Source organism: Lacerta agilis, chromosome 1 (genome assembly GCF_009819535.1).
Source record: "Lacerta agilis isolate rLacAgi1 chromosome 1, rLacAgi1.pri, whole genome shotgun sequence".
NCBI classification, from domain to species: Eukaryota; Metazoa; Chordata; class Lepidosauria; order Squamata; family Lacertidae; genus Lacerta; species Lacerta agilis.
In genome coordinates this window covers 46,705,953-46,724,399 of record NC_046312.1, presented here as the reverse complement: position 1 = coordinate 46,724,399, position 18,447 = coordinate 46,705,953, and the positions used below count along the sequence as shown (strand labels likewise).

The window sequence follows — 18,447 nt, the reverse complement described above, 5'->3', positions numbered from 1 at the left end:
CATTCAAGAAAGTAGTTTCTGGCAAGGAATGCTCTGTAGCACATTGGCAAGATATTACAATTCTAGACCCCATAGCATATTAATAGAGTGGACCTTCTAAGTGACAGTTTATTTAGCATTTCTAAGGAAGAAATGTTTGTTTGTTTATAAAAGCACTTCTATACTGCTTTCCACATGATGTACCAAAGCAGTGTACTGTACATCATATTTAAAACAACATTGCATTAAAACAAATAAAAATATATAGAAAAGTAGTCATATAATAAATGCAGGAAATGGAGAGTAAACAATCCAGCAGTCAACAATCTACAAATACCTGGATGAAAAAAAAGTTGTTAATTGCTCGCAGAAACACATTACTCAAGGGAAACTATTTCACAACATGTAGTGAGAGCCCTTTCCTGGTTGATGCCAGATAGATCAGAGCAGGCCATGGAAGGGGACTCTCTGAAGATCTTAGTTGAATAGTTACCCAGATTCTTTAGGCCCTTACGTAAATAACAGAACTTTAAACTTGGCTTGGGAGCAAATTGACAATCATTGCAGTTCGTTCAGGAGAGGTGATACATGCATGCAGTAGGATGTGCTAGTAAGCAACCTACCCATGGTATCTACACTAGTTGCATCTTCCAAACCAAGTCTCAGGGCAGCCCCACATGGACAGCTTGTTACAGCAGTCTAATCTTGGGTTTATCGGCATTACTGTGGCTAAACTGTAATCATCCAGAAGGAATTGTAGTTGGCATACCAGCCAGAGCTAGTAAAAGATGCTCTTTGCCACTGCACTTATCTGGACCTCCAGTAACAGTGATGGTTCTCAGGGAAATCAGAAACTGCATACTTGTTCTTTCAGGGAAAGTGCAACACCTCCCCTCCCAAATAAAAAAATACACCTGATCCCTGGATCTCTGAACCACACACTCGCATGGCCTCTGTGTTGTACATCCCAACTGCCCTATTGACTCAGCCTGTTTTAAGCAAGACTTAAAATCCTTACAGATTCAGTCTGTAAAGCAATTAACTTTTCCAGGATATGGGAGTTAATATTGTAGTGCCAAACTTCCCCCAATATTCACACAGATTTTTATTTTTTTTGCTGTTTCACCTGGGTTTCTGCCCCCCCCCTTTTTTACTGTTAACAAGGTATTGATGGTGGATCAAAGCTAGTGCCACAGTAGTTTTGAAGGAAACATCATTCACTTTGAAGTACAGAAATGAGGAGTGTGATCTGTATATTCTGCAGACATCCTTTCTCTTTGAAATTATTTTGCCTGTCTCATAGCCTCAATGTGAATATTTTTTCAATGAAAATGTTATGAATACTGAGGATCTGATTCAACCAACTAGTCCCACTAACAGAAGCCCACTCAAGGACTTCTGCCAGCACAACAGGGCCTTTCCCCTCTCTTCCCCATGTGTGCCCCCCAAATTGGTTCAGGGGGATCAGGAGAACCCTCAGAACAGCATGTTTAGATGGAGAGAGGAGATTGCTCCATCCCTGCAAGCAGAAATGCTTGCACTGATGGAGCAATCTCCTTAGTGCTATGTTGAATTCCTCTCATGCATTCTATCTCATGCATCTCTATCAAAATAGAAATTTGTGTAGCCATTCCTTTATTATTATTATTATTTTAATCTGATATAAAGTGTTATATAGAAAAATCAGCATCAGTTCAAAGAAAAACAAATGGGCAGATTAGATGAAGCTTTGGGTGGAGTTATACACTATCCCACCAGTATTCACTCTGCAAGCCTATTTCCAGACTGGCCTAGCTAGAGGAAAAATAATTGTGATTGGAAGAAAGGGTTAAACACTCTCATTCTCTCTTGCTTTTAAAAGTGTCTGTGTGTATGTTCTTTAGTCTATGAAAATGGTTTGAGAACCAGTGTTCATTTATGTAACATGAAGTTCTGCCCTTTTTAATTCTGGAAGGGTATGCTTACAGTGCAACTTATTTTGGGTATTTGGGTGTGTTATGGGGTAGGATAGTAGATCTCATTGTATTTTGGGTGTTCACCTGTGTTTCAGGTACAGAGTGTTTTGAAGCCAAGCCATCAGAAAGATGGATTGGAACTTAATTCTTTATTGAATGCCCCTCATATTCAGGTAGGAATAAACTGTTTATTTGCAAATGAAAAACATTTCCATTGTTTTCTTAGTCTACATATTGTAAATTTCAGACATTTTTTCCTGCCTAATATAATAAAGTCATGATTCAAAGAAATAATAGTTGCATACTGCAAAAACGCACCTAAACAGTAGCTTTCCTTTTTGACCAAAAACCTCTGCAATGTGAACTTCAAAATTCCAGCTACGTAAGTTCTCTGCTATGTGTGTATCCTGCTATTTTGAAGTTTTGCCAGTAAGATACAGGTATGAGTCAAGTATCTCATGAGGAATGTGCAGCTGCCTCATGTGCTATGCCTTCACAGGACAACTGCTATTAAAAATTAAAAAGATAACAAATGGGCAAGGGCTATTTTCTGTTGTATTAATGGTCACAGCCCGCATTTATGAAAGCACAATCCTTTGTTCATTCAACCATAATTCTTGGTTATAGCCCTGTTATTTAGCTACCCATCCATAATGAAAGCAAGAGAAAAAAATGTTTGATATGACTGCCTTGGACCATAGCCTGCACGTTGAATCTTTATCTGCTTGGAATTTTTAAAGTGTCCCACTTATAACAAATTACCTCTAATGTGTGAATATCACTTTCTATAAATGGCACTGTTTGTTTTACACTAGGCACTGCTGTTGGCTCATGATAAAGTTGCTGAGCAGGAAATGCAACCAGAGCCAGTGACGGATCAAAAGATTTATGAGAATGTAGGTCTGTATGGAGGAGAGACAGTTAAAATAGTTCGCATTGAAAAGGCTAGAGATATTCCATTGGTGAGTATACTGAGGCAAGAGAGCCAATAAAGAGATGAATACCCTAGTACTTTCATATTACTCGGTCTGATCTCTGTGGCACATTCTCATCTTTAAAAAAAAAAATGCTGACACACTCAGATATAAGAAAGGACATGTGCAAGTACCTTTTCTTAGGGTGATCCCAGATTAAGCTTTTAATGTGCAATTGACATGCCTCCTTCATGAAATTGTACAGTTGACCCACATGGCACTGTGATCCATTTGTAATCCTCCCATATTTTCCTAGTCTGCATCCATCTTTTTTCTTACCTTGGTCCGTCTTATGAGGAGGAAACAGTAGCATAGCATCACAATATTTTTGCAAATGTGGATGGGAAAATGCGCAGTTGGTGAACAGTAGGAGGAGTTACCCTGAAGAGGATGAATGAGGTTTAGGGGTACCCTTCCTTTCTTTATCATTTGCCCTGCATTCCTGATTCAGAGCTGTTTTTTTCTCCTTTCCCTTGATCTAAAACAGCTGGAACACTGGCTCTCAACTAATTAATTGTTTCCTGGAACTAAATGTCCTTAGCCCCCTCACTTCAATTAGGTTTTTAATGAGGGAAAATTCAGCTGTGCTGTTGCTTTTATAAAACGATTGCACATATTTTCAGGGGTTCCTTAGTGCTCCCCTTGAAAACAGCAGTTTTTAATTGGAGTAAAAGCAGTATCCTTACATTGTGGATTTTTAAAGGTTTTCTAATGTGTTCATGTGTGAGGATAGCAATGACAGTATATAGAAACAAAAATCTCAAACTACAAATGAAATAAAAGATATAATCTTGTATGATATAATATCTCACACACATATATATCTTATCTAAATTTTACATTATGGTCCTCAGTGTATTCTAATCTATTCGTAGTTGATTAAGACATCACTCCAGCCACACCCTTCTCACCACTTCTGGAAATGTCTCGTGTTCTCCATTGTCCATTGTTATTGAATAAAGTCTCAGCACACAGCTCTAAAAACCTGTGGCTATGCTCTACATAAAGGCACCAAATCAGACTGGATAGCTGTTAATAAAGAGAATCACAGGATCTGGCTGCTCCTGGTAGCCTCTTGGGTGAAATAATACCTACTCTAAAGACAACTTGCAGTTGTACCTCTGATTTTTTATTTTTTTTAATGAATAAAGGTACAGGGTGGGAGGCTTTCCTCAGAATCCTCTCTCTTCCTTATATTCTCCTAGAAAAAACATTGGGAACGTTTGCCCCCCACAAACAGAAAGGGAGGAAGCTGGGGAGAGAAGAGATCCGCCTCCCCTCTCCATATAGAGCAATGTCCCATAACAGTCACCATCATCTGCAATTCTTTTTTGAAAAATGAAAAGATGTTGCTGCCAGCCTCCCCTTTTTAATTATATCCTATTGGAAGACCTAGGTGGTTGTTTTCATTTTTGCTTGTTGTAGAATGATGTTTTTATTGGAAAATTTAACTTAATTGCCTGTTTCTGTATTCCATAATGTACCTCTCAAATATGATCAGTGACTGAAGCTACAGTATTTCGAATTTAAGATACAGATTTGGTAGTGCTTCTGTGTTTATTCATACACTAGTATTTTCCTCACTGCTTTATGCATTTCAGAATTTCCATGTGGTAATTTATAACAAAGATTGATAAGCAAGCATGCCTAGGCTGCACCTTTTGGTAGTTCCATAGTTCCACTAGGACCTGATCATGGCTCAACCCTCATCACCACCTAAACAAGGTTTCTGGTGTTGTGGATCAGAAGGAATAATAAAATGTCACTTCATGGGGATGAAATGATCCTTTCCATGTCCTCCTCCAACGCTGTGGGTAACTGTCCTTGACTACGGCTATATAGCAACAAAAGGAAAGGGCATCTTCTAACTCATTGAGCCACAAATATTGATGCTAATGTAACACATTCTTTAATATAAAAAGATTGGTTACAACAAAATACCCAAGGCAAAGTCCTTAGTACAGATTTGATTTAGCAGCACCATTACTACATGAGGTGCTGCAGGTAAGGCTAAGATCCTCCCTCTCTTGTTCCTTTAATTGCTTCATTAAATGTTTTTTAATAGCGATTGCATGATCATTTCACATTCTCTTCTTCAAATGTCAGTGTGGCTAACAAATCCAAAATAACAGTAATAAATCTATTAAATGCCATATCATCTAGAAGCACAACAAGATAGCAATTTAAGAGCAGCATAAAAACAGTATAAATCAATAATTAAAATTCATTAAGAAGGGAAACTTTCAAAATCCCAACTAAAAATGGGAAGAATATGTTTTGATGAGCTGGATACTGTGCCTCCCTGGAAAAAAAGAAAAACTTATTCAGGCTCATTCTGTTCTTTTTGTTAGACTTTTCTCTGATGTGCTAACTATAAAATTACAGTATTCCTTAGAAACTGTAGAGAACTTGTATTTTCAGAAATGTTATTTATTGTTGGTTACATTTCTGCTCTGCCCATCATCAGGAGTTCAGGGTAGTATTCAGCATACATTGTTTTATGAAGCAAGTTAGACTAGAGTTACAGACTGACCCAAGACTGATTGGGGATTTGAACCTGTATCTTCCCAATTCTACTTTATCCACTGCACCACAATTATAGAAAATTTCTGACACTTTTAAATTATCACTTTTAATTATGCAGGGCGCTACAGTACGCAATGAAATGGATTCAGTCATCATTAGTCGAATAGTGAAGGGAGGTGCTGCAGAGAAGAGTGGGCTGTTGCATGAAGGTGATGAAGTTCTGGAAATTAACGGAATTGAAATTCGTGGAAAGGATGTTAATGAGGTTTTTGATTTACTGGTATGTTGAACCTTGATTTCATGGTATTCTGCTACTTACTGTGATCCAACTTGTGTGTTTAAATTTGTTAAATTCCAGTTCAGGCTTTGATATGTTTTGCCAGCAGCTATACTTAAAATGTTTCACCCCTGCATACCTAGTAGACAGCCTATGTCTTGTTACAGTTTCTAAGGTCAGAGGAGGACAGCCTCCTGAAATTGCCTTCAGCACAAATGGTAGCAGCTTGCAGGGTTGTTAATACCTGCTCATCAGTTCTGAAATGCTTCTTTCCCAGAGGTGTAGCAGAGTGCAGTCCTAGGAGTGAGACATTTTATAAAAGCAGGGCTTTATAAAAATATTTAGGATTATATTACTTGAATGCTGTGTATAATTGTTTGAGACTTTTATGTCTAGAATTTGGATTGTTCTGCACCACCTGTTCCTGAATATGCCAGAACATATTAGGAAATGTTCCAAGTTTGTATTAGGACATACTAGGAAATGATCAAAGTCCAACTCTTCTTTTAACCTGGCACCCAGAAGGTTCCATGTACTTCTTGTCCAGTCAGCTTTGAATTGATTAATTCCCATGGACTGGCTTCAGCTACAAAGCTGTATCATCCTGGCTTTGGGTGTCATTTTCATTTCCTTAGTAAATTCCAGTTGTGCTGCCCTAGGAACACCATCTGGCTTAATTCTAACATTACCTAGCCTGGCACATTACTTATGGGTGTAGTGTCTGGGCTAGCCATGCCTGTTGACATTAAGAGGTGAGACTGAGACATAAAGCACAAGAGTTGCCTTCCTGGGTTATACCAGAGTCCACTTAATCAAGTATTCTTTGTCTCAACGGTCACCTGAAGCATGTGTGCAGCCATTCATCTCCTTGTTTGGGGACTAGGCTGTTTTCTGAAAAGTGGAGGCAATTTGTCACATAAATATGCTAGAGCACTTCCAAATAGGGGTAGGGAAACTAAGATTAGAGTTCAGGGAGAAGAAAGACCTGTAAGAGCAGCAGCTTGAAATTCCTCCCCTCCCCTCCACCCAACCCATTGTTGCTCACCATGAGTGAGTGTCTAACTTCAAGGCTGTTTTTAAGTTGTCAGTTACTAATGAATGTGCTTTTCCTCACAGGCGGACATGCACGGCACGCTGACATTTGTCCTGATTCCCAGTCAGCAGAGTAAGCCACCACCCACAAAAGAGACAGTGGTATGTTCTTGTGGCATATCTACAGTATATAACTTACCTTAATTGCAGGTGTTCAGTCGGTTTTATATTCTCTTTTTGTTGCTATTGAAGTCTCGTGTGTCTCCTTCACTGAATAATAGACTACATTTAATTTAGCCATGCTTTAAGAAGAGATTTTGAAAATGTTGGTGGCAGCAATTGTAAGGAGTTGTCCCATAACATAGGGTTGCCATACGTCCAGACACTGCTTCCAACTGCAGTTTTCTGGCTATGTCTGGGACATTCCAGATGTATGGCAACCCTACCATAACATCACTTTTTGACCTATTGAGAATACATGACACAGGCAATCCATTTGTTATGTGAAGTAAGGAGAATAATAAAACTATTCTTATCCTTGGCATTGCCAAGCAGTACCTTTTCCTGAGTAGGCATTTTGAGGAGGAGCAAAAAATGGGTTTTGGGACACTTGTAATCCTTTGAGTGACTGGGAATATTAGAGGGATGTCTTTGGCGAGCAAGATTTCCTGTTTAAGAGGCAGGAGAAAAGTAGATAAGGATTGGATGATGGAGCAAAAGGCTTTCTGGGTGATTAGACGTGAGCTGCTAAACACAACAGATGTTTCTAGCGTGTCATGTGCTGCTAATACAAGCTATCTTCATCTGATTTCTAACTCTCCCTGTACTGTATCCCAGATCTTCCCTGCAGTCCCCTGATTCCACAGGAGGCTTTGGAGAGGGCACAGTGGCCAGTAGAGAAGGGGAAGGAAGACCTGCTGTGCAAATGACCTTTTTCATGCATATCATTTTTTAGTACAATCCGTTACTTGTTTATCCCATTTCAGGTTCTACATTACCATCTGATACAAACCAACTTCATTTTCATCACAAAATTGCATCAGCTTTAGGCAGGGAACCTTTCATCTTAGAAATGTCTTGAGTGTTTACTTATGTCTTAGTGAAGAAATAAGGTTTTCATACTAGATTCTGAGAGCAGAAATCACATTTGTTTTGATTTTATTCCTTAGGCTCCTTAGATATTTGCTATTAAGTGTCTTGTTTCTGTAGTGACAGTTGTATATGCAAAATGGTAGATATTGCCTTGATCTGGGGTGTGCTTTCAGTTGAGATTCATTTGCCTGCGCCTCCCCCACTTTCTTCTGTTCCACCAGGATATTCCTCTTACAGTTATGCATCAAAGTCCCCTTCCATTGAGCTCAGAGTAACCTTTCCCACCCCGCCCTATGTAAGCAGAATGACTTCTCATTAAAAAATGAAAGTGGTGGAGGTGGGGAAGCAGGGACAAACATCAATCATCAATGTTTTCATAACACAAGTGTCAAATTTATTTTAAAATTGGTATTGTTCACTACAAGAAAGTTTGTTCTGTCTGCCATCTCTGTGTTACTTGGTTGATTGTGCTTGGAAAAAAATACCTTGCTAATAATGAGTGCACAGAAGTATCTGGAGCACACTTTTCCTAGCCATCTCCCACTTGCATGTACATCTGCCGCAGCTTTGTAATGCTGCACTTTCCCTGACAGTTTGGATGGAGAAACTGGTTGGAGCTTGCTTGGGACAAGTTGCTTGGGACAGTTAAGCAGGAGAGCAAGCAGACCCAGCTTGAGTTCACACACATTCCATAATGACTTAGGCTGTTTTGGAGGTGGGCAGAAGCAAACTTTCCTTTGGAGATGATCAGAGAGTAGAAAATTAGTGCTCTCTTTGGTCTCCCTGATTTAAATTTGAGCCTGCCCTTTCAGGTCTAAGTTGTAGAGGGGAAACCCCTCTTGTCATTTCAAAGTTACTTACTGCCCAGTAAATTGTTCCTAATTCTTAGTTGCCTTCTATACCAGTAGTTTATATTTTTATTTATGCTTGAGCTCTTCATTCTGTATTGGAAGTGAAAGTGGGATCTCTTATATACTCTTATATAATGTCAGATTAATACTTGCAATTCCAGTCCATATTTATGTTTATACCTCTTTATTTTCTAGATCCATGTGAAAGCTCACTTTGACTATGATCCATCTGATGACCCCTATGTCCCCTGCAGAGAGCTAGGCTTATCCTTTCAAAAGGGAGATATACTCCATGTGATCAGCCAAGAAGATCCAAACTGGTGGCAGGCCTATCGAGATGGAGATGAAGAAAATCAGCCTTTGGCAGGCCTCATTCCAGGTATTTAATCATGGAATATTTATGTGTATATTGAATGTTTTTTTACAAAGAAGTTTCAGATACCATTGTTGTTGAACTACTGGGATGTTGCTTTGAATTGTTGTTGCATAGTCTCCTCCTTTGGTGAGTTGAGACTACTGATGTGACCAAATTCCCAACAGGAGTCCTAATATTGTAGATGTCTTTGACTTTGGCATTTAAAAACAAAAACAAAATGAAAGAACTCTGATGCAGAGGTATGAGACGAATTCTTATTGTGGGATTATCTTCCTCAAAGCACTTACAGGGATCAAAATCTCAGTCCATTTTGAAATGTGATCACTCTTGAAACAGTGGTGTACTCTGAAATGGCAATAATTTCTCATTACTAATTATTAAATGTATTCTATCATTAAGGGAAAAGTTTTCAGCAACAAAGAGAAGCTATGAAGCAAACTATAGAGGAAGACAAAGAACCAGAAAAATCAGGTAGATGAAAATATTCATGACATACCTGTGATAACTAATAATCTTAAAAGAAACTCAGTCCTTGAGCTGTGCCTCCTCTTTCTCAGTTCAAATACTTTCTCAGTTCAAATAGTGATAGTGAGCATTTATCCACAACTTTCATAACATGTTTAAGGAGAGCTAAACCACAGAGCCTAGGGCTTGCCGATCAGAAGGTCGGTGGTTCGAATCCCCGCAACGGGATGAGCTCCCATTGCTCAGTCCCTGCTCCTGCCAACCTAGCAGTTCGAAAGCACATCAAAGTGCAAGTAGATAAATAGGGACAGCACCGACGGGAAGGTAAACAGCATTTCTGTGCGCTGCTCTGGTTCACCAGAAGTGGCTTAGTCATGCTGGCCACATGACCTGGAAGCTGTACGCCAGCTCCCTCGGCCAATAAAGCGAGATGAGTGCCACAACCCCAGAGTTGTCTGTGACTGGACCTAATGGTCAGGGTCCCTTTACCTTTACCTTTACCTTTAAACTGACTAAGCAACTTTTGCTGAGATACTGTCATTATATCCAACTCTTTGGGTGAAAGTTAATGTACTCAGTGTAGACTCACTGCAATCGGCAGACAAGTTAATTGAGCTCCATGGGTCTATTCTGGGTGTGACTTAGCCATCTATTGCACTTTGACTCAGGTAGAACTTAGAAGTGGTACCATGTGCTTTGTCCTCCTTGATTACATATATGGATGTATTGTACTCAGGTAGGGGTGTGTGTGTTCATTTTAAAAAATTAAAAAGATAAATAACCAAGGGAATGAACAGTTTTGCCTGTGTGGTCCCATTGACAGAAGACAGAAGTAGCAGTTCCTTAATAATGATATACAGACCAAGTAGGGAGTACAAACCTCTATGAACTTTTCTTCTACTTGTTCTTGCTAGCATTTAGTATAGCCAGTTCTTTAAAAAATTGATATTATCACATTTCCAATATGACAACTATCCCCTGTTTTGATATTCAAGTGCCTTCTTAAGACACTTCTTTCACCATGGCTTATTCACTTTACTTACTTTTTCTTCCTCCGTAACATGTCATAGCTGTTCCTTGAGATCGGGGTAGCCACATGTTGTTGGTCCAACTCCAATCATCCCCAGCTAGCATGACCAATGATCAGGTATGAAGGGAGTTGTAGACCAGCAGCATCTGAAGTGACACACGTTGTGTTTAATTTGTGTACAACAGCTACCAATTTAACATGCTTTATAAAATAAATAATTGCAGCTGGAATCTTAGTTACATATTTGGACAACTTTGATTATCTATTTTTTAACTTCTAGGAAAACTTTGGTGTGCAAAGAAAAATAAAAAGAAAAGGAAAAAGGTTCTGTATAATGCCAATAAAAATGACGGTAAGAAGGGATTTCAACTATCTTCCAGTATTTTTTCTGGTTAGTGCAACTGATTTATTTTTCAGCTTAAGATGTGTTAAAATTATTGTGCATAAATATTCACCCATAGTTATTTCCATATTATCTGGACAATATGTTTTCTAATATTTCTTTCCTGATTATAATAGTGAATTTTCTTTGGGTTTTTTATGTTTTAGAAGTAAAGTGCTGATCTGTGACTTAATAAACATTGATTTTAGAAGTGATAAGTCTTGGACACTGATCCTTTGGCATTCAATTAATGTGAAGAAATGATAACAAAAAAACTATTACACAACAAGAAAAGTCTTCTTTTTTAAAGCTGTTCTGAGGTATTCAACTCAGTTTTACTTAGAGTAGACCCACTGAAATTAATGAACATGGCAGTTAGGTACATGAATTTCAGCAGGCCTACTCTGAGTAAAATATAGTTGAATATCACCCCATGTTTATTTATTCCTAATCTAAAAATGCCATACTTATTTTGGACTTGTTTTCTCAAGATTATGACAACGAGGAGATCTTGACTTATGAGGAAATGTCACTTTATCACCAACCAGCAAATAGGAAACGACCCATTGTCCTGATCGGTCCACAAAACTGTGGCCAAAATGAACTTCGACAAAGGTTAATGAATCACGAAGCTGACAGATTTGCTTCTGCAGTTCCTCGTAAGTTGAAAGGCTGAGGCACATAACTGTCTTGTTTTCTGATGTCAAGCCCTTGCTGCCTGACCTTACCTCATTTTTGCATGTTCAGCTCAGTACCACACTATATACCTTAATATGGAGGAAAGTTGCTTTAGTAAATTCTTCCCCAATACAAATGTAGGGAGTTACCATAAAAAATCTCCTTTGACCCAGTGATGCAGATATGTAATTTTTAATGGTATTATAACTTTTCCCCCACATCATTAGATGATGATGTGTATTAAGTTAAATAAAAGTGTAGTAAGGCAGCCCTGCTCCATTTTGGGTCCCTTCTACTTACTCTGCTGAGTGGGGCCCTGGACTTCTGCCACAAAGTCCCTATTCTGATTGTACCACTACTTTGATCCCATTCATAAGAACAAGGCAGTTTATTGAAGTAACTTAGTTAAATTCTCATTTACAGGAAGGTGATTTTGCTACCTTGCATTCTCCTGTACTTTCAGATGCATCTGACATCCCCTGCTTCATGTTTTTGTTCGAAGTAAATTTGCATGACTGGACATGTGTTATGCACAGTTGGACATGTGCCAGAGACTGCTGTATTATGGAACTATTTTTTTAGCCCAGTTAAGAGTTTGTGATTCTTTCTGGCTGAAAGACTCTAAAGGTCAACATTGTTAATTTTGCACTTATACATTCTGCTTAAAAGGGTTTCTTTCCATGTAGCTGTTTTTCATACCTTGCAAACTGACATTACAAAAATGCCTTCAAAGACACAGAAGTCTTAAATTAGATTTGTTTACTGGTCTTTTCAGATACAACACGAAATAGGAGAGACAATGAAGTGGCTGGCAGAGATTACCATTTTGTATCACGGCAAGTATTTGAGGCCGACATAGCAGCAGGAAAGTTTATTGAGCATGGTGAATTTGAGAAGAATCTGTATGGTACCAGCATAGACTCTGTCCGGCAAGTGATCAATTCTGGAAAGATATGTCTTTTAAATATCCATACACAGGTAATAGAAGTTCTTTTGGACATTGAAATCCTAGGTTCTATGTTGCAGTAGTTCAGTTAGAATGTGTTGTTGATGAAGGCCTTATTTTAGTTGGTTTTGATACAATGTGAAATCTGTCTGTGAATACACTAAATTTTCTCCTAGATCAGATGTATGCAACTTCCCTAATATGCTTCTATGCAGGCAATAAATTTGTACATTAGTTGTCCACTCTACATATTCAGTGGTTATATGTACTGAGCAGTTTTCATAAGACTACCGTATATACTTGAGTATAAGCTGATCCAAATATAAGCCAATGCACCTAATTTTACTACAAAAAACTGGGAAAGCTTATTGACTCGTGTATAAGCTGGTTCACCACACCACAAACCTCCTGGTGGGCCGAGTGCATGTGCGTGTGTCGGTGGCAGCGGAGGAGCGAGCAGCCCGAAAGGAGCCCTTTCGGGCCGCTTCTTCCTCTGCCTTTGCCTCTGTCAGCGCAGTGCCTCTCCCAGCCGCGGCTCCTGTGCCTGCCCTTGTGAGAGGCAGGCGGCGGTGGGACCAGCGGTCCAAAAGGGTTCCTTTCGGGCCGCTCTTCCCTCCACCACCGCCTGCCTCACTCGAGTATAAGCCATGGGGGGCTTTTTCAGCAAAAAATGTGCTGGAAAAGTCGGCTTATACTTGAGTATATACGGTAATTCCTAAATACATTACTCTTCAGGTTTCTCTTTGGAGAACTCCCCATTGTAACTTTCCTTACCCCAGTAGACATGTGAAAGGAAGATATGCATCCTTAAACATGCAGTGGATATGCAATAATGTTGCTTTTAGTCTCCCATTCACATTTCGTGTTTACCATAGCAATCAGCACCATGCACAGTGAGAAGCAGCTATAATCAAAGGTTCTTCATGCTTTATCCACTTTCACTGTGGTCATGTTAGCCTTTCTTCAGAATCCTCATCGTTTTAGGTCATTTAAAGGTATCTGTGGACCACATGTTGCCAAATCTTGAATTATGCTACCTGTGTTTTCAAGACTAAATATGAAGAAATAGCAAATTATAAAAATACACTAATACTGCAAATAGCAGAATTATTGTAACCACACTTAGCAAGGGTGTAGAATATTACCATATATTCTTCTTCACCGGGTAAAGAGCAACTCATAGTAAGAATGTGGACTGCCCAAATTTTAAAAAAAACAGAGTGGTTAGAATATAAAAAGTCAGTTCCTCACAGTTCTTGTTCACATAATCATTCTAGAATTGCAGAGATGCACACATGTTCATTATGTAGGTTTACATCATTTTTCTGTCGTCTTCTCCATTTTGCTGTTGTCAGAAGAACTGTCATCTGGATAAGTAGCATGGTCTACTATGAGGAAAATTGGACTTGGCTACTGTCAGAGTAGAGTTAGAAAGAGTTAGAATGTTCACAGAGGCAAGGGTTAAGTTATGACTCCAACTCAGGGGAGGGGAGGTACAAGCCAGTCCTCACTAGGAGGTCAGAAAAAGAGCAGGAAAAGCCTTTTGAGAGTTGCTGGTCAGGGGAGAAGCAGAGCTCAGAAGGTATCTGAACTGAATGACTCTGTGGAGTGATAGTTGAAGTTAAGAACTATTTATTAATACTGTTTGTGAATTCTTAATAAAAATTATAAAAGACCAAGAGAGGAATCGACCAGCCCTGACAGCTACCCTGTATCAGTTGCATTTTTCAGCTCTAGTTTCAATGTAACTATCTCTTTGCTAGCTTGTGTAGTTCATGAAGTTTAAGTTCCTTTTTTTGGTTATTTGTGCAGCCCCAGCTGAATGATTTTTGAGATCACATGTTGTAACTTGTTAAGCTAGTTTCTCCAGGAGCTAACTGGCTTTTCTAGGTAGAAGCCTTGCACAATCATTAGTGTAGATAGTCACCATTTATGTATAATGTTGCATGCATAAATTGTATTGGCAGTAGACAATTGGTATGAATTATGGCTTTGTTTTGTTTTATGAAAATATTAATAGTACAGATTTATATTTCCCACAGTCACTGAAGAGCCTTCGCAATTCAGACTTGAAGCCATATATTATCTTCATTGCACCACCTTCACAAGAGCGGCTTCGTGCATTACTGGCCAAAGAAGGCAAAAATCCAAAGGTAATATTCACATGTAGTGTTTATAACAGTGCATTCATCCCCTGGTGCTGCAATACACATTTTCTTCAAATATGCTAACTGTGTAGCACACAGCAGTCACAAAATTCAGTATGAGAAGAAACAGGCAGGATTGCAGACCTAACTTTATGCCACAGTATTCCATGTTGGTGGGTTCTGCTGCTCCTGTTCAGGGTTATGACATCCTCCTACTGCTTGTGTCCAAATATACATCAGTAATATGTGATGAGTGCTTACTGAATTGGGACACTTTTAAGTAAACATATATATGAGGGATGAGGAAGCTGAAACTACGTCACCCTTTCAAGCAAGGAAACTGCCACATTCCTCTGAGAGTCCCCCAAACCTCTAGCATGTTGAGCATGGATAGAGAAAATAGAGGTCTTGTTGCATGAGCTGAAATTTTTCCACTCACATGTGCACTGGTTACAAATTCTACTGAAAAAATCCTACTTTACTTGGTATTCCCTTCATTATAGACAGAATGTGGGGCAGATGCAGGTCCCCTTTGAATTTTTTTCTTTTTTTCTTTTTGGATTCTCTGTTTTGATGTGTTCCTACTAGTTTCTGCCACCAGGTGGTGCTGGCCAGCTGTTTTTGATAGTTTTTTAGTTTGTCAATGCATTACAGTGGTAGCTTGGTTTAAGAACAGCTTAGTTTATGAACAACTTGAATTAAGAACGCTGCCAACTCAGAAGTAAGTGTTTTGGTTTGTGAATTTTGCCTTGCAATAAGAACATGTTTCGCTTCCTGTTGAGTGTTCCATTTGTAAATTGAGTCCCTCTGCTGCTATGGGAAAGCACGCCTTGGTTTAAGAACGCTTTGGTTTAAGAACGGACTTCCGGAATGGATTAAGTTCGTAAACCAAGGTACCGCTGTACTTAGAACTGGACAAAAAGCAGAAGCCATCTAAGCTGCATTCCGTTCCCTGTTTAAAATAGAATCTTCCAGGTTTCACAGCACATCAGCTGTTTAAGCTTGGCCCATGGGTAGGGGGTAGATTTGTCCTTTAGGGGTTCAGCCCCCAGATCAGATATCCTGTTTGACAGGTGATCGGGGTTGCATGTGTATACCTGGTATTGGGAACCCAAGACAGGACCGGGGTTATATTGGTGTATCATCTGTTTTGCTGCCTAAAAGTCTCCCTCCCTAAGCTCTTGTAGGTAATCTTGGACATAGCATTGAGTACCTTGAGGCAGCTTGTATTGGGAATTCTCAGTGTTCATACCAAAGTTGCTTAATCTGAAAAGTTCAGAATGTTATGGCCTCCATGCCAACCATGGCCCTTTCTGAAACTATAAATGGGCTAACATTGTAGCAGGAAACACACTGGAAAGTCTCTGTGTTGTGGGAACCAGTAGTGATTCTTTCATGGACAGATCATCATCCGATCTATTTTGATTTATAACCTCCATAGGAGTGAAGGATCAAATTTAAGGTCTGCTGCCAAACCCTAATGGATCCAGATGATTTTATGAGGTCATTAGGGGATTTTCCTGCAGGTTTAGTCAACAGTCTTGTTTAGGTCCTGATCTTTGGTTGGAATGAGGAGATGGCCATGGTTATCAGCAAAAGGGAGTTCTGCAAATTCTTTTAATCCCTGGGACATTATCCCAGGGATTATAAGATTGTGCCCTAGTGATACATGCAGCTTGACTTTCAGACCTGCCTGTACTTTGTTTCATCCTAATCAATCTAATGCTGTTTTTTCACAAGACTCTGACATCATTTTTGTGTAATCTATCCATTTTGTTTAAATTTCAGCCTGATGAACTTCGAGAAATTATAGAGAAAACCAGAGAGATGGAGCAAAATAATGGCCATTACTTCGATACAGCTATTGTGAATTCTGATATTGATAAAGCATACCAAGAATTACTTCGTTTAATTAACAAACTTGATACAGAACCTCAGTGGGTTCCATCCTCCTGGCTACGGTGAAACAGTTACAAGGAAGAAAAGGACCTTGCCAATAGAAGAATGCTCACCCTGTATATTAGATGATGGATTAACCTCTAGTCCTCTGTGTGCACGGATTAACTGTGTGCTTTAAAAAAAATAATACTCATACAGTCTGACACCATTCTACTGTGATTTTGAATGTCTGATCTTTCACTACCTTTTTACCAGACATTGACATTTTGAACAAGCCACTACATTTTTAATCATTTGAAAATACTTTCAAGCGGCTGCTTTAAATTTACCTTTCCTGACTAGAGTTGTTTCTCAAGGTAAATATATGTATACAGTCCCTGATCACTATAAAAACTGGTTGTTATTTAACGTTTTTAAGTTAATTATGTTACGGACATGATGGTAGTTTGCATAAACACCTTTACAGAATATTGGATAAAGGAATATACCTACAAGGGGAATGAAGGAATTAATCTACAAGTACTCTCAAATGTATAAAGGGGCTACTTTGATTTGAAGTTGCCTTCTTGGGCTTCAAATTGTTGTTGAAACATTCCATTATCTAATCGCACTGCAATTTTTGAAGATGTGTACATTGTAAATATTTCAAACTTTTTTGTCTTTAGTTAGTTTGTAAATCAGATTCACAGCTAATTAAATAACAGTAAGTCCTATGGAAGGTTATATATATATATATCTGCTGATATTTTAGATGTGGTATTTTATGAATTTTTTCCTCTTTGCTATATCAATTGATTGAGAGCCACGGTTAACACATGGGACTATAGAAGAGTTTAGATGGGAAGCTATATTTTTATGAAAATAGAAATTCTTATATGGATTTTTTTAAAGAATACTTTGCTTCCTTAAAATGTAAATTTGTCTTTTATAACCAAGAAAACAGACTTGGGGATGATGAATATTAGAATATTTTCTTGTATTTTTATACCTAGGCACAAGGTGTCTCATGGCTGTTGATCGTGTAGGTAGTTAAAAAGTGGAGTTTATAATAAGTATCCCAGTTATCACCCTGGATTTAATTGATACTGTTGTGAAACAAAACTAGTGGAAGAATGTGAATGTTACTAAATTAGGAACCTGATGTGTTCTGTTTCTAGAACCAGCATATCCTTATATGCAATTGAAAATACCCATAAAGGTTCAAATATTACAGCTATTGCATTTATGAAACTTCTCTAATTGTAGCTGCCTTTGAAACTGATTAGCTTTGTTGCTTTGTGGCACCCTTAATGTGAATATGAATAGTTTTCTTTGTTCTCAATCATAGCTTTTATTTTTATATACTGTCATACACTGGAACTACTTCAACATGTAGTTGGATATAACCTAATAGTTAAGAATTAGTCTTTCCATGTTCTTTCATATTTTTCTCTGAAGGATTAAACAGAAAATTCAAATAAGATTGAAACTTTTTTGTGTTCATAGTTGAACATAAAGTATACATTGACATATGGAGAATTGGGGGGAGGGGGGTAATACTATTTAAGAACTGAAATTCCGCTGTTAGTATTATGATCTACTCCCCCGCCATGGGAGAAAAGAGAAATCTGGAATCAATCAACAGCTCCCCTCCTCTGCAGAGTATATGCATATGATCTTTAAGTGTAGCACATTTATCAAGAGATTGTAAAATCACTCAACGATGTGCCTCTATCCAATGAAGCCTTTGGGTAGGAAATAGAAGTGATATGGAATAAACTATGCATCACTATCAACCTGAAAAATAGTGGTTTATCTCAAATTGTCAACTTTGCTTAGAATACAAAGCAGAAAAATGA

At 38.5% G+C, this 18,447-nt stretch overlaps 1 protein-coding gene across 3 annotated transcripts in view; it reads left to right on the top strand.

Moving 5' to 3' along the window:
* MPP5 (membrane palmitoylated protein 5) overlaps positions 1-18,447 on the top strand; it is a 51,386-nt gene extending 32,939 nt beyond the window's left edge. For 2 of the 3 annotated variants that reach the window (XM_033147525.1, XM_033147534.1), the window contains 11 exons: positions 2,030-2,107; positions 2,750-2,896; positions 5,553-5,714; positions 6,828-6,905; positions 8,882-9,065; positions 9,462-9,533; positions 10,838-10,948; positions 11,431-11,598; positions 12,393-12,595; positions 14,606-14,716; positions 16,499-18,447. In XM_033147525.1, coding sequence (XP_033003416.1) covers positions 2,030-2,107; positions 2,750-2,896; positions 5,553-5,714; positions 6,828-6,905; positions 8,882-9,065; positions 9,462-9,533; positions 10,838-10,948; positions 11,431-11,598; positions 12,393-12,595; positions 14,606-14,716; positions 16,499-16,675 — 1,491 coding nt within the window. In that variant the 3' untranslated portion in view covers positions 16,676-18,447. The remainder of the gene's footprint in view (positions 1-2,029; positions 2,108-2,749; positions 2,897-5,552; positions 5,715-6,827; positions 6,906-8,881; positions 9,066-9,461; positions 9,534-10,837; positions 10,949-11,430; positions 11,599-12,392; positions 12,596-14,605; positions 14,717-16,498) is intronic. The other variant, XM_033147543.1, reaches the window with a different exon arrangement.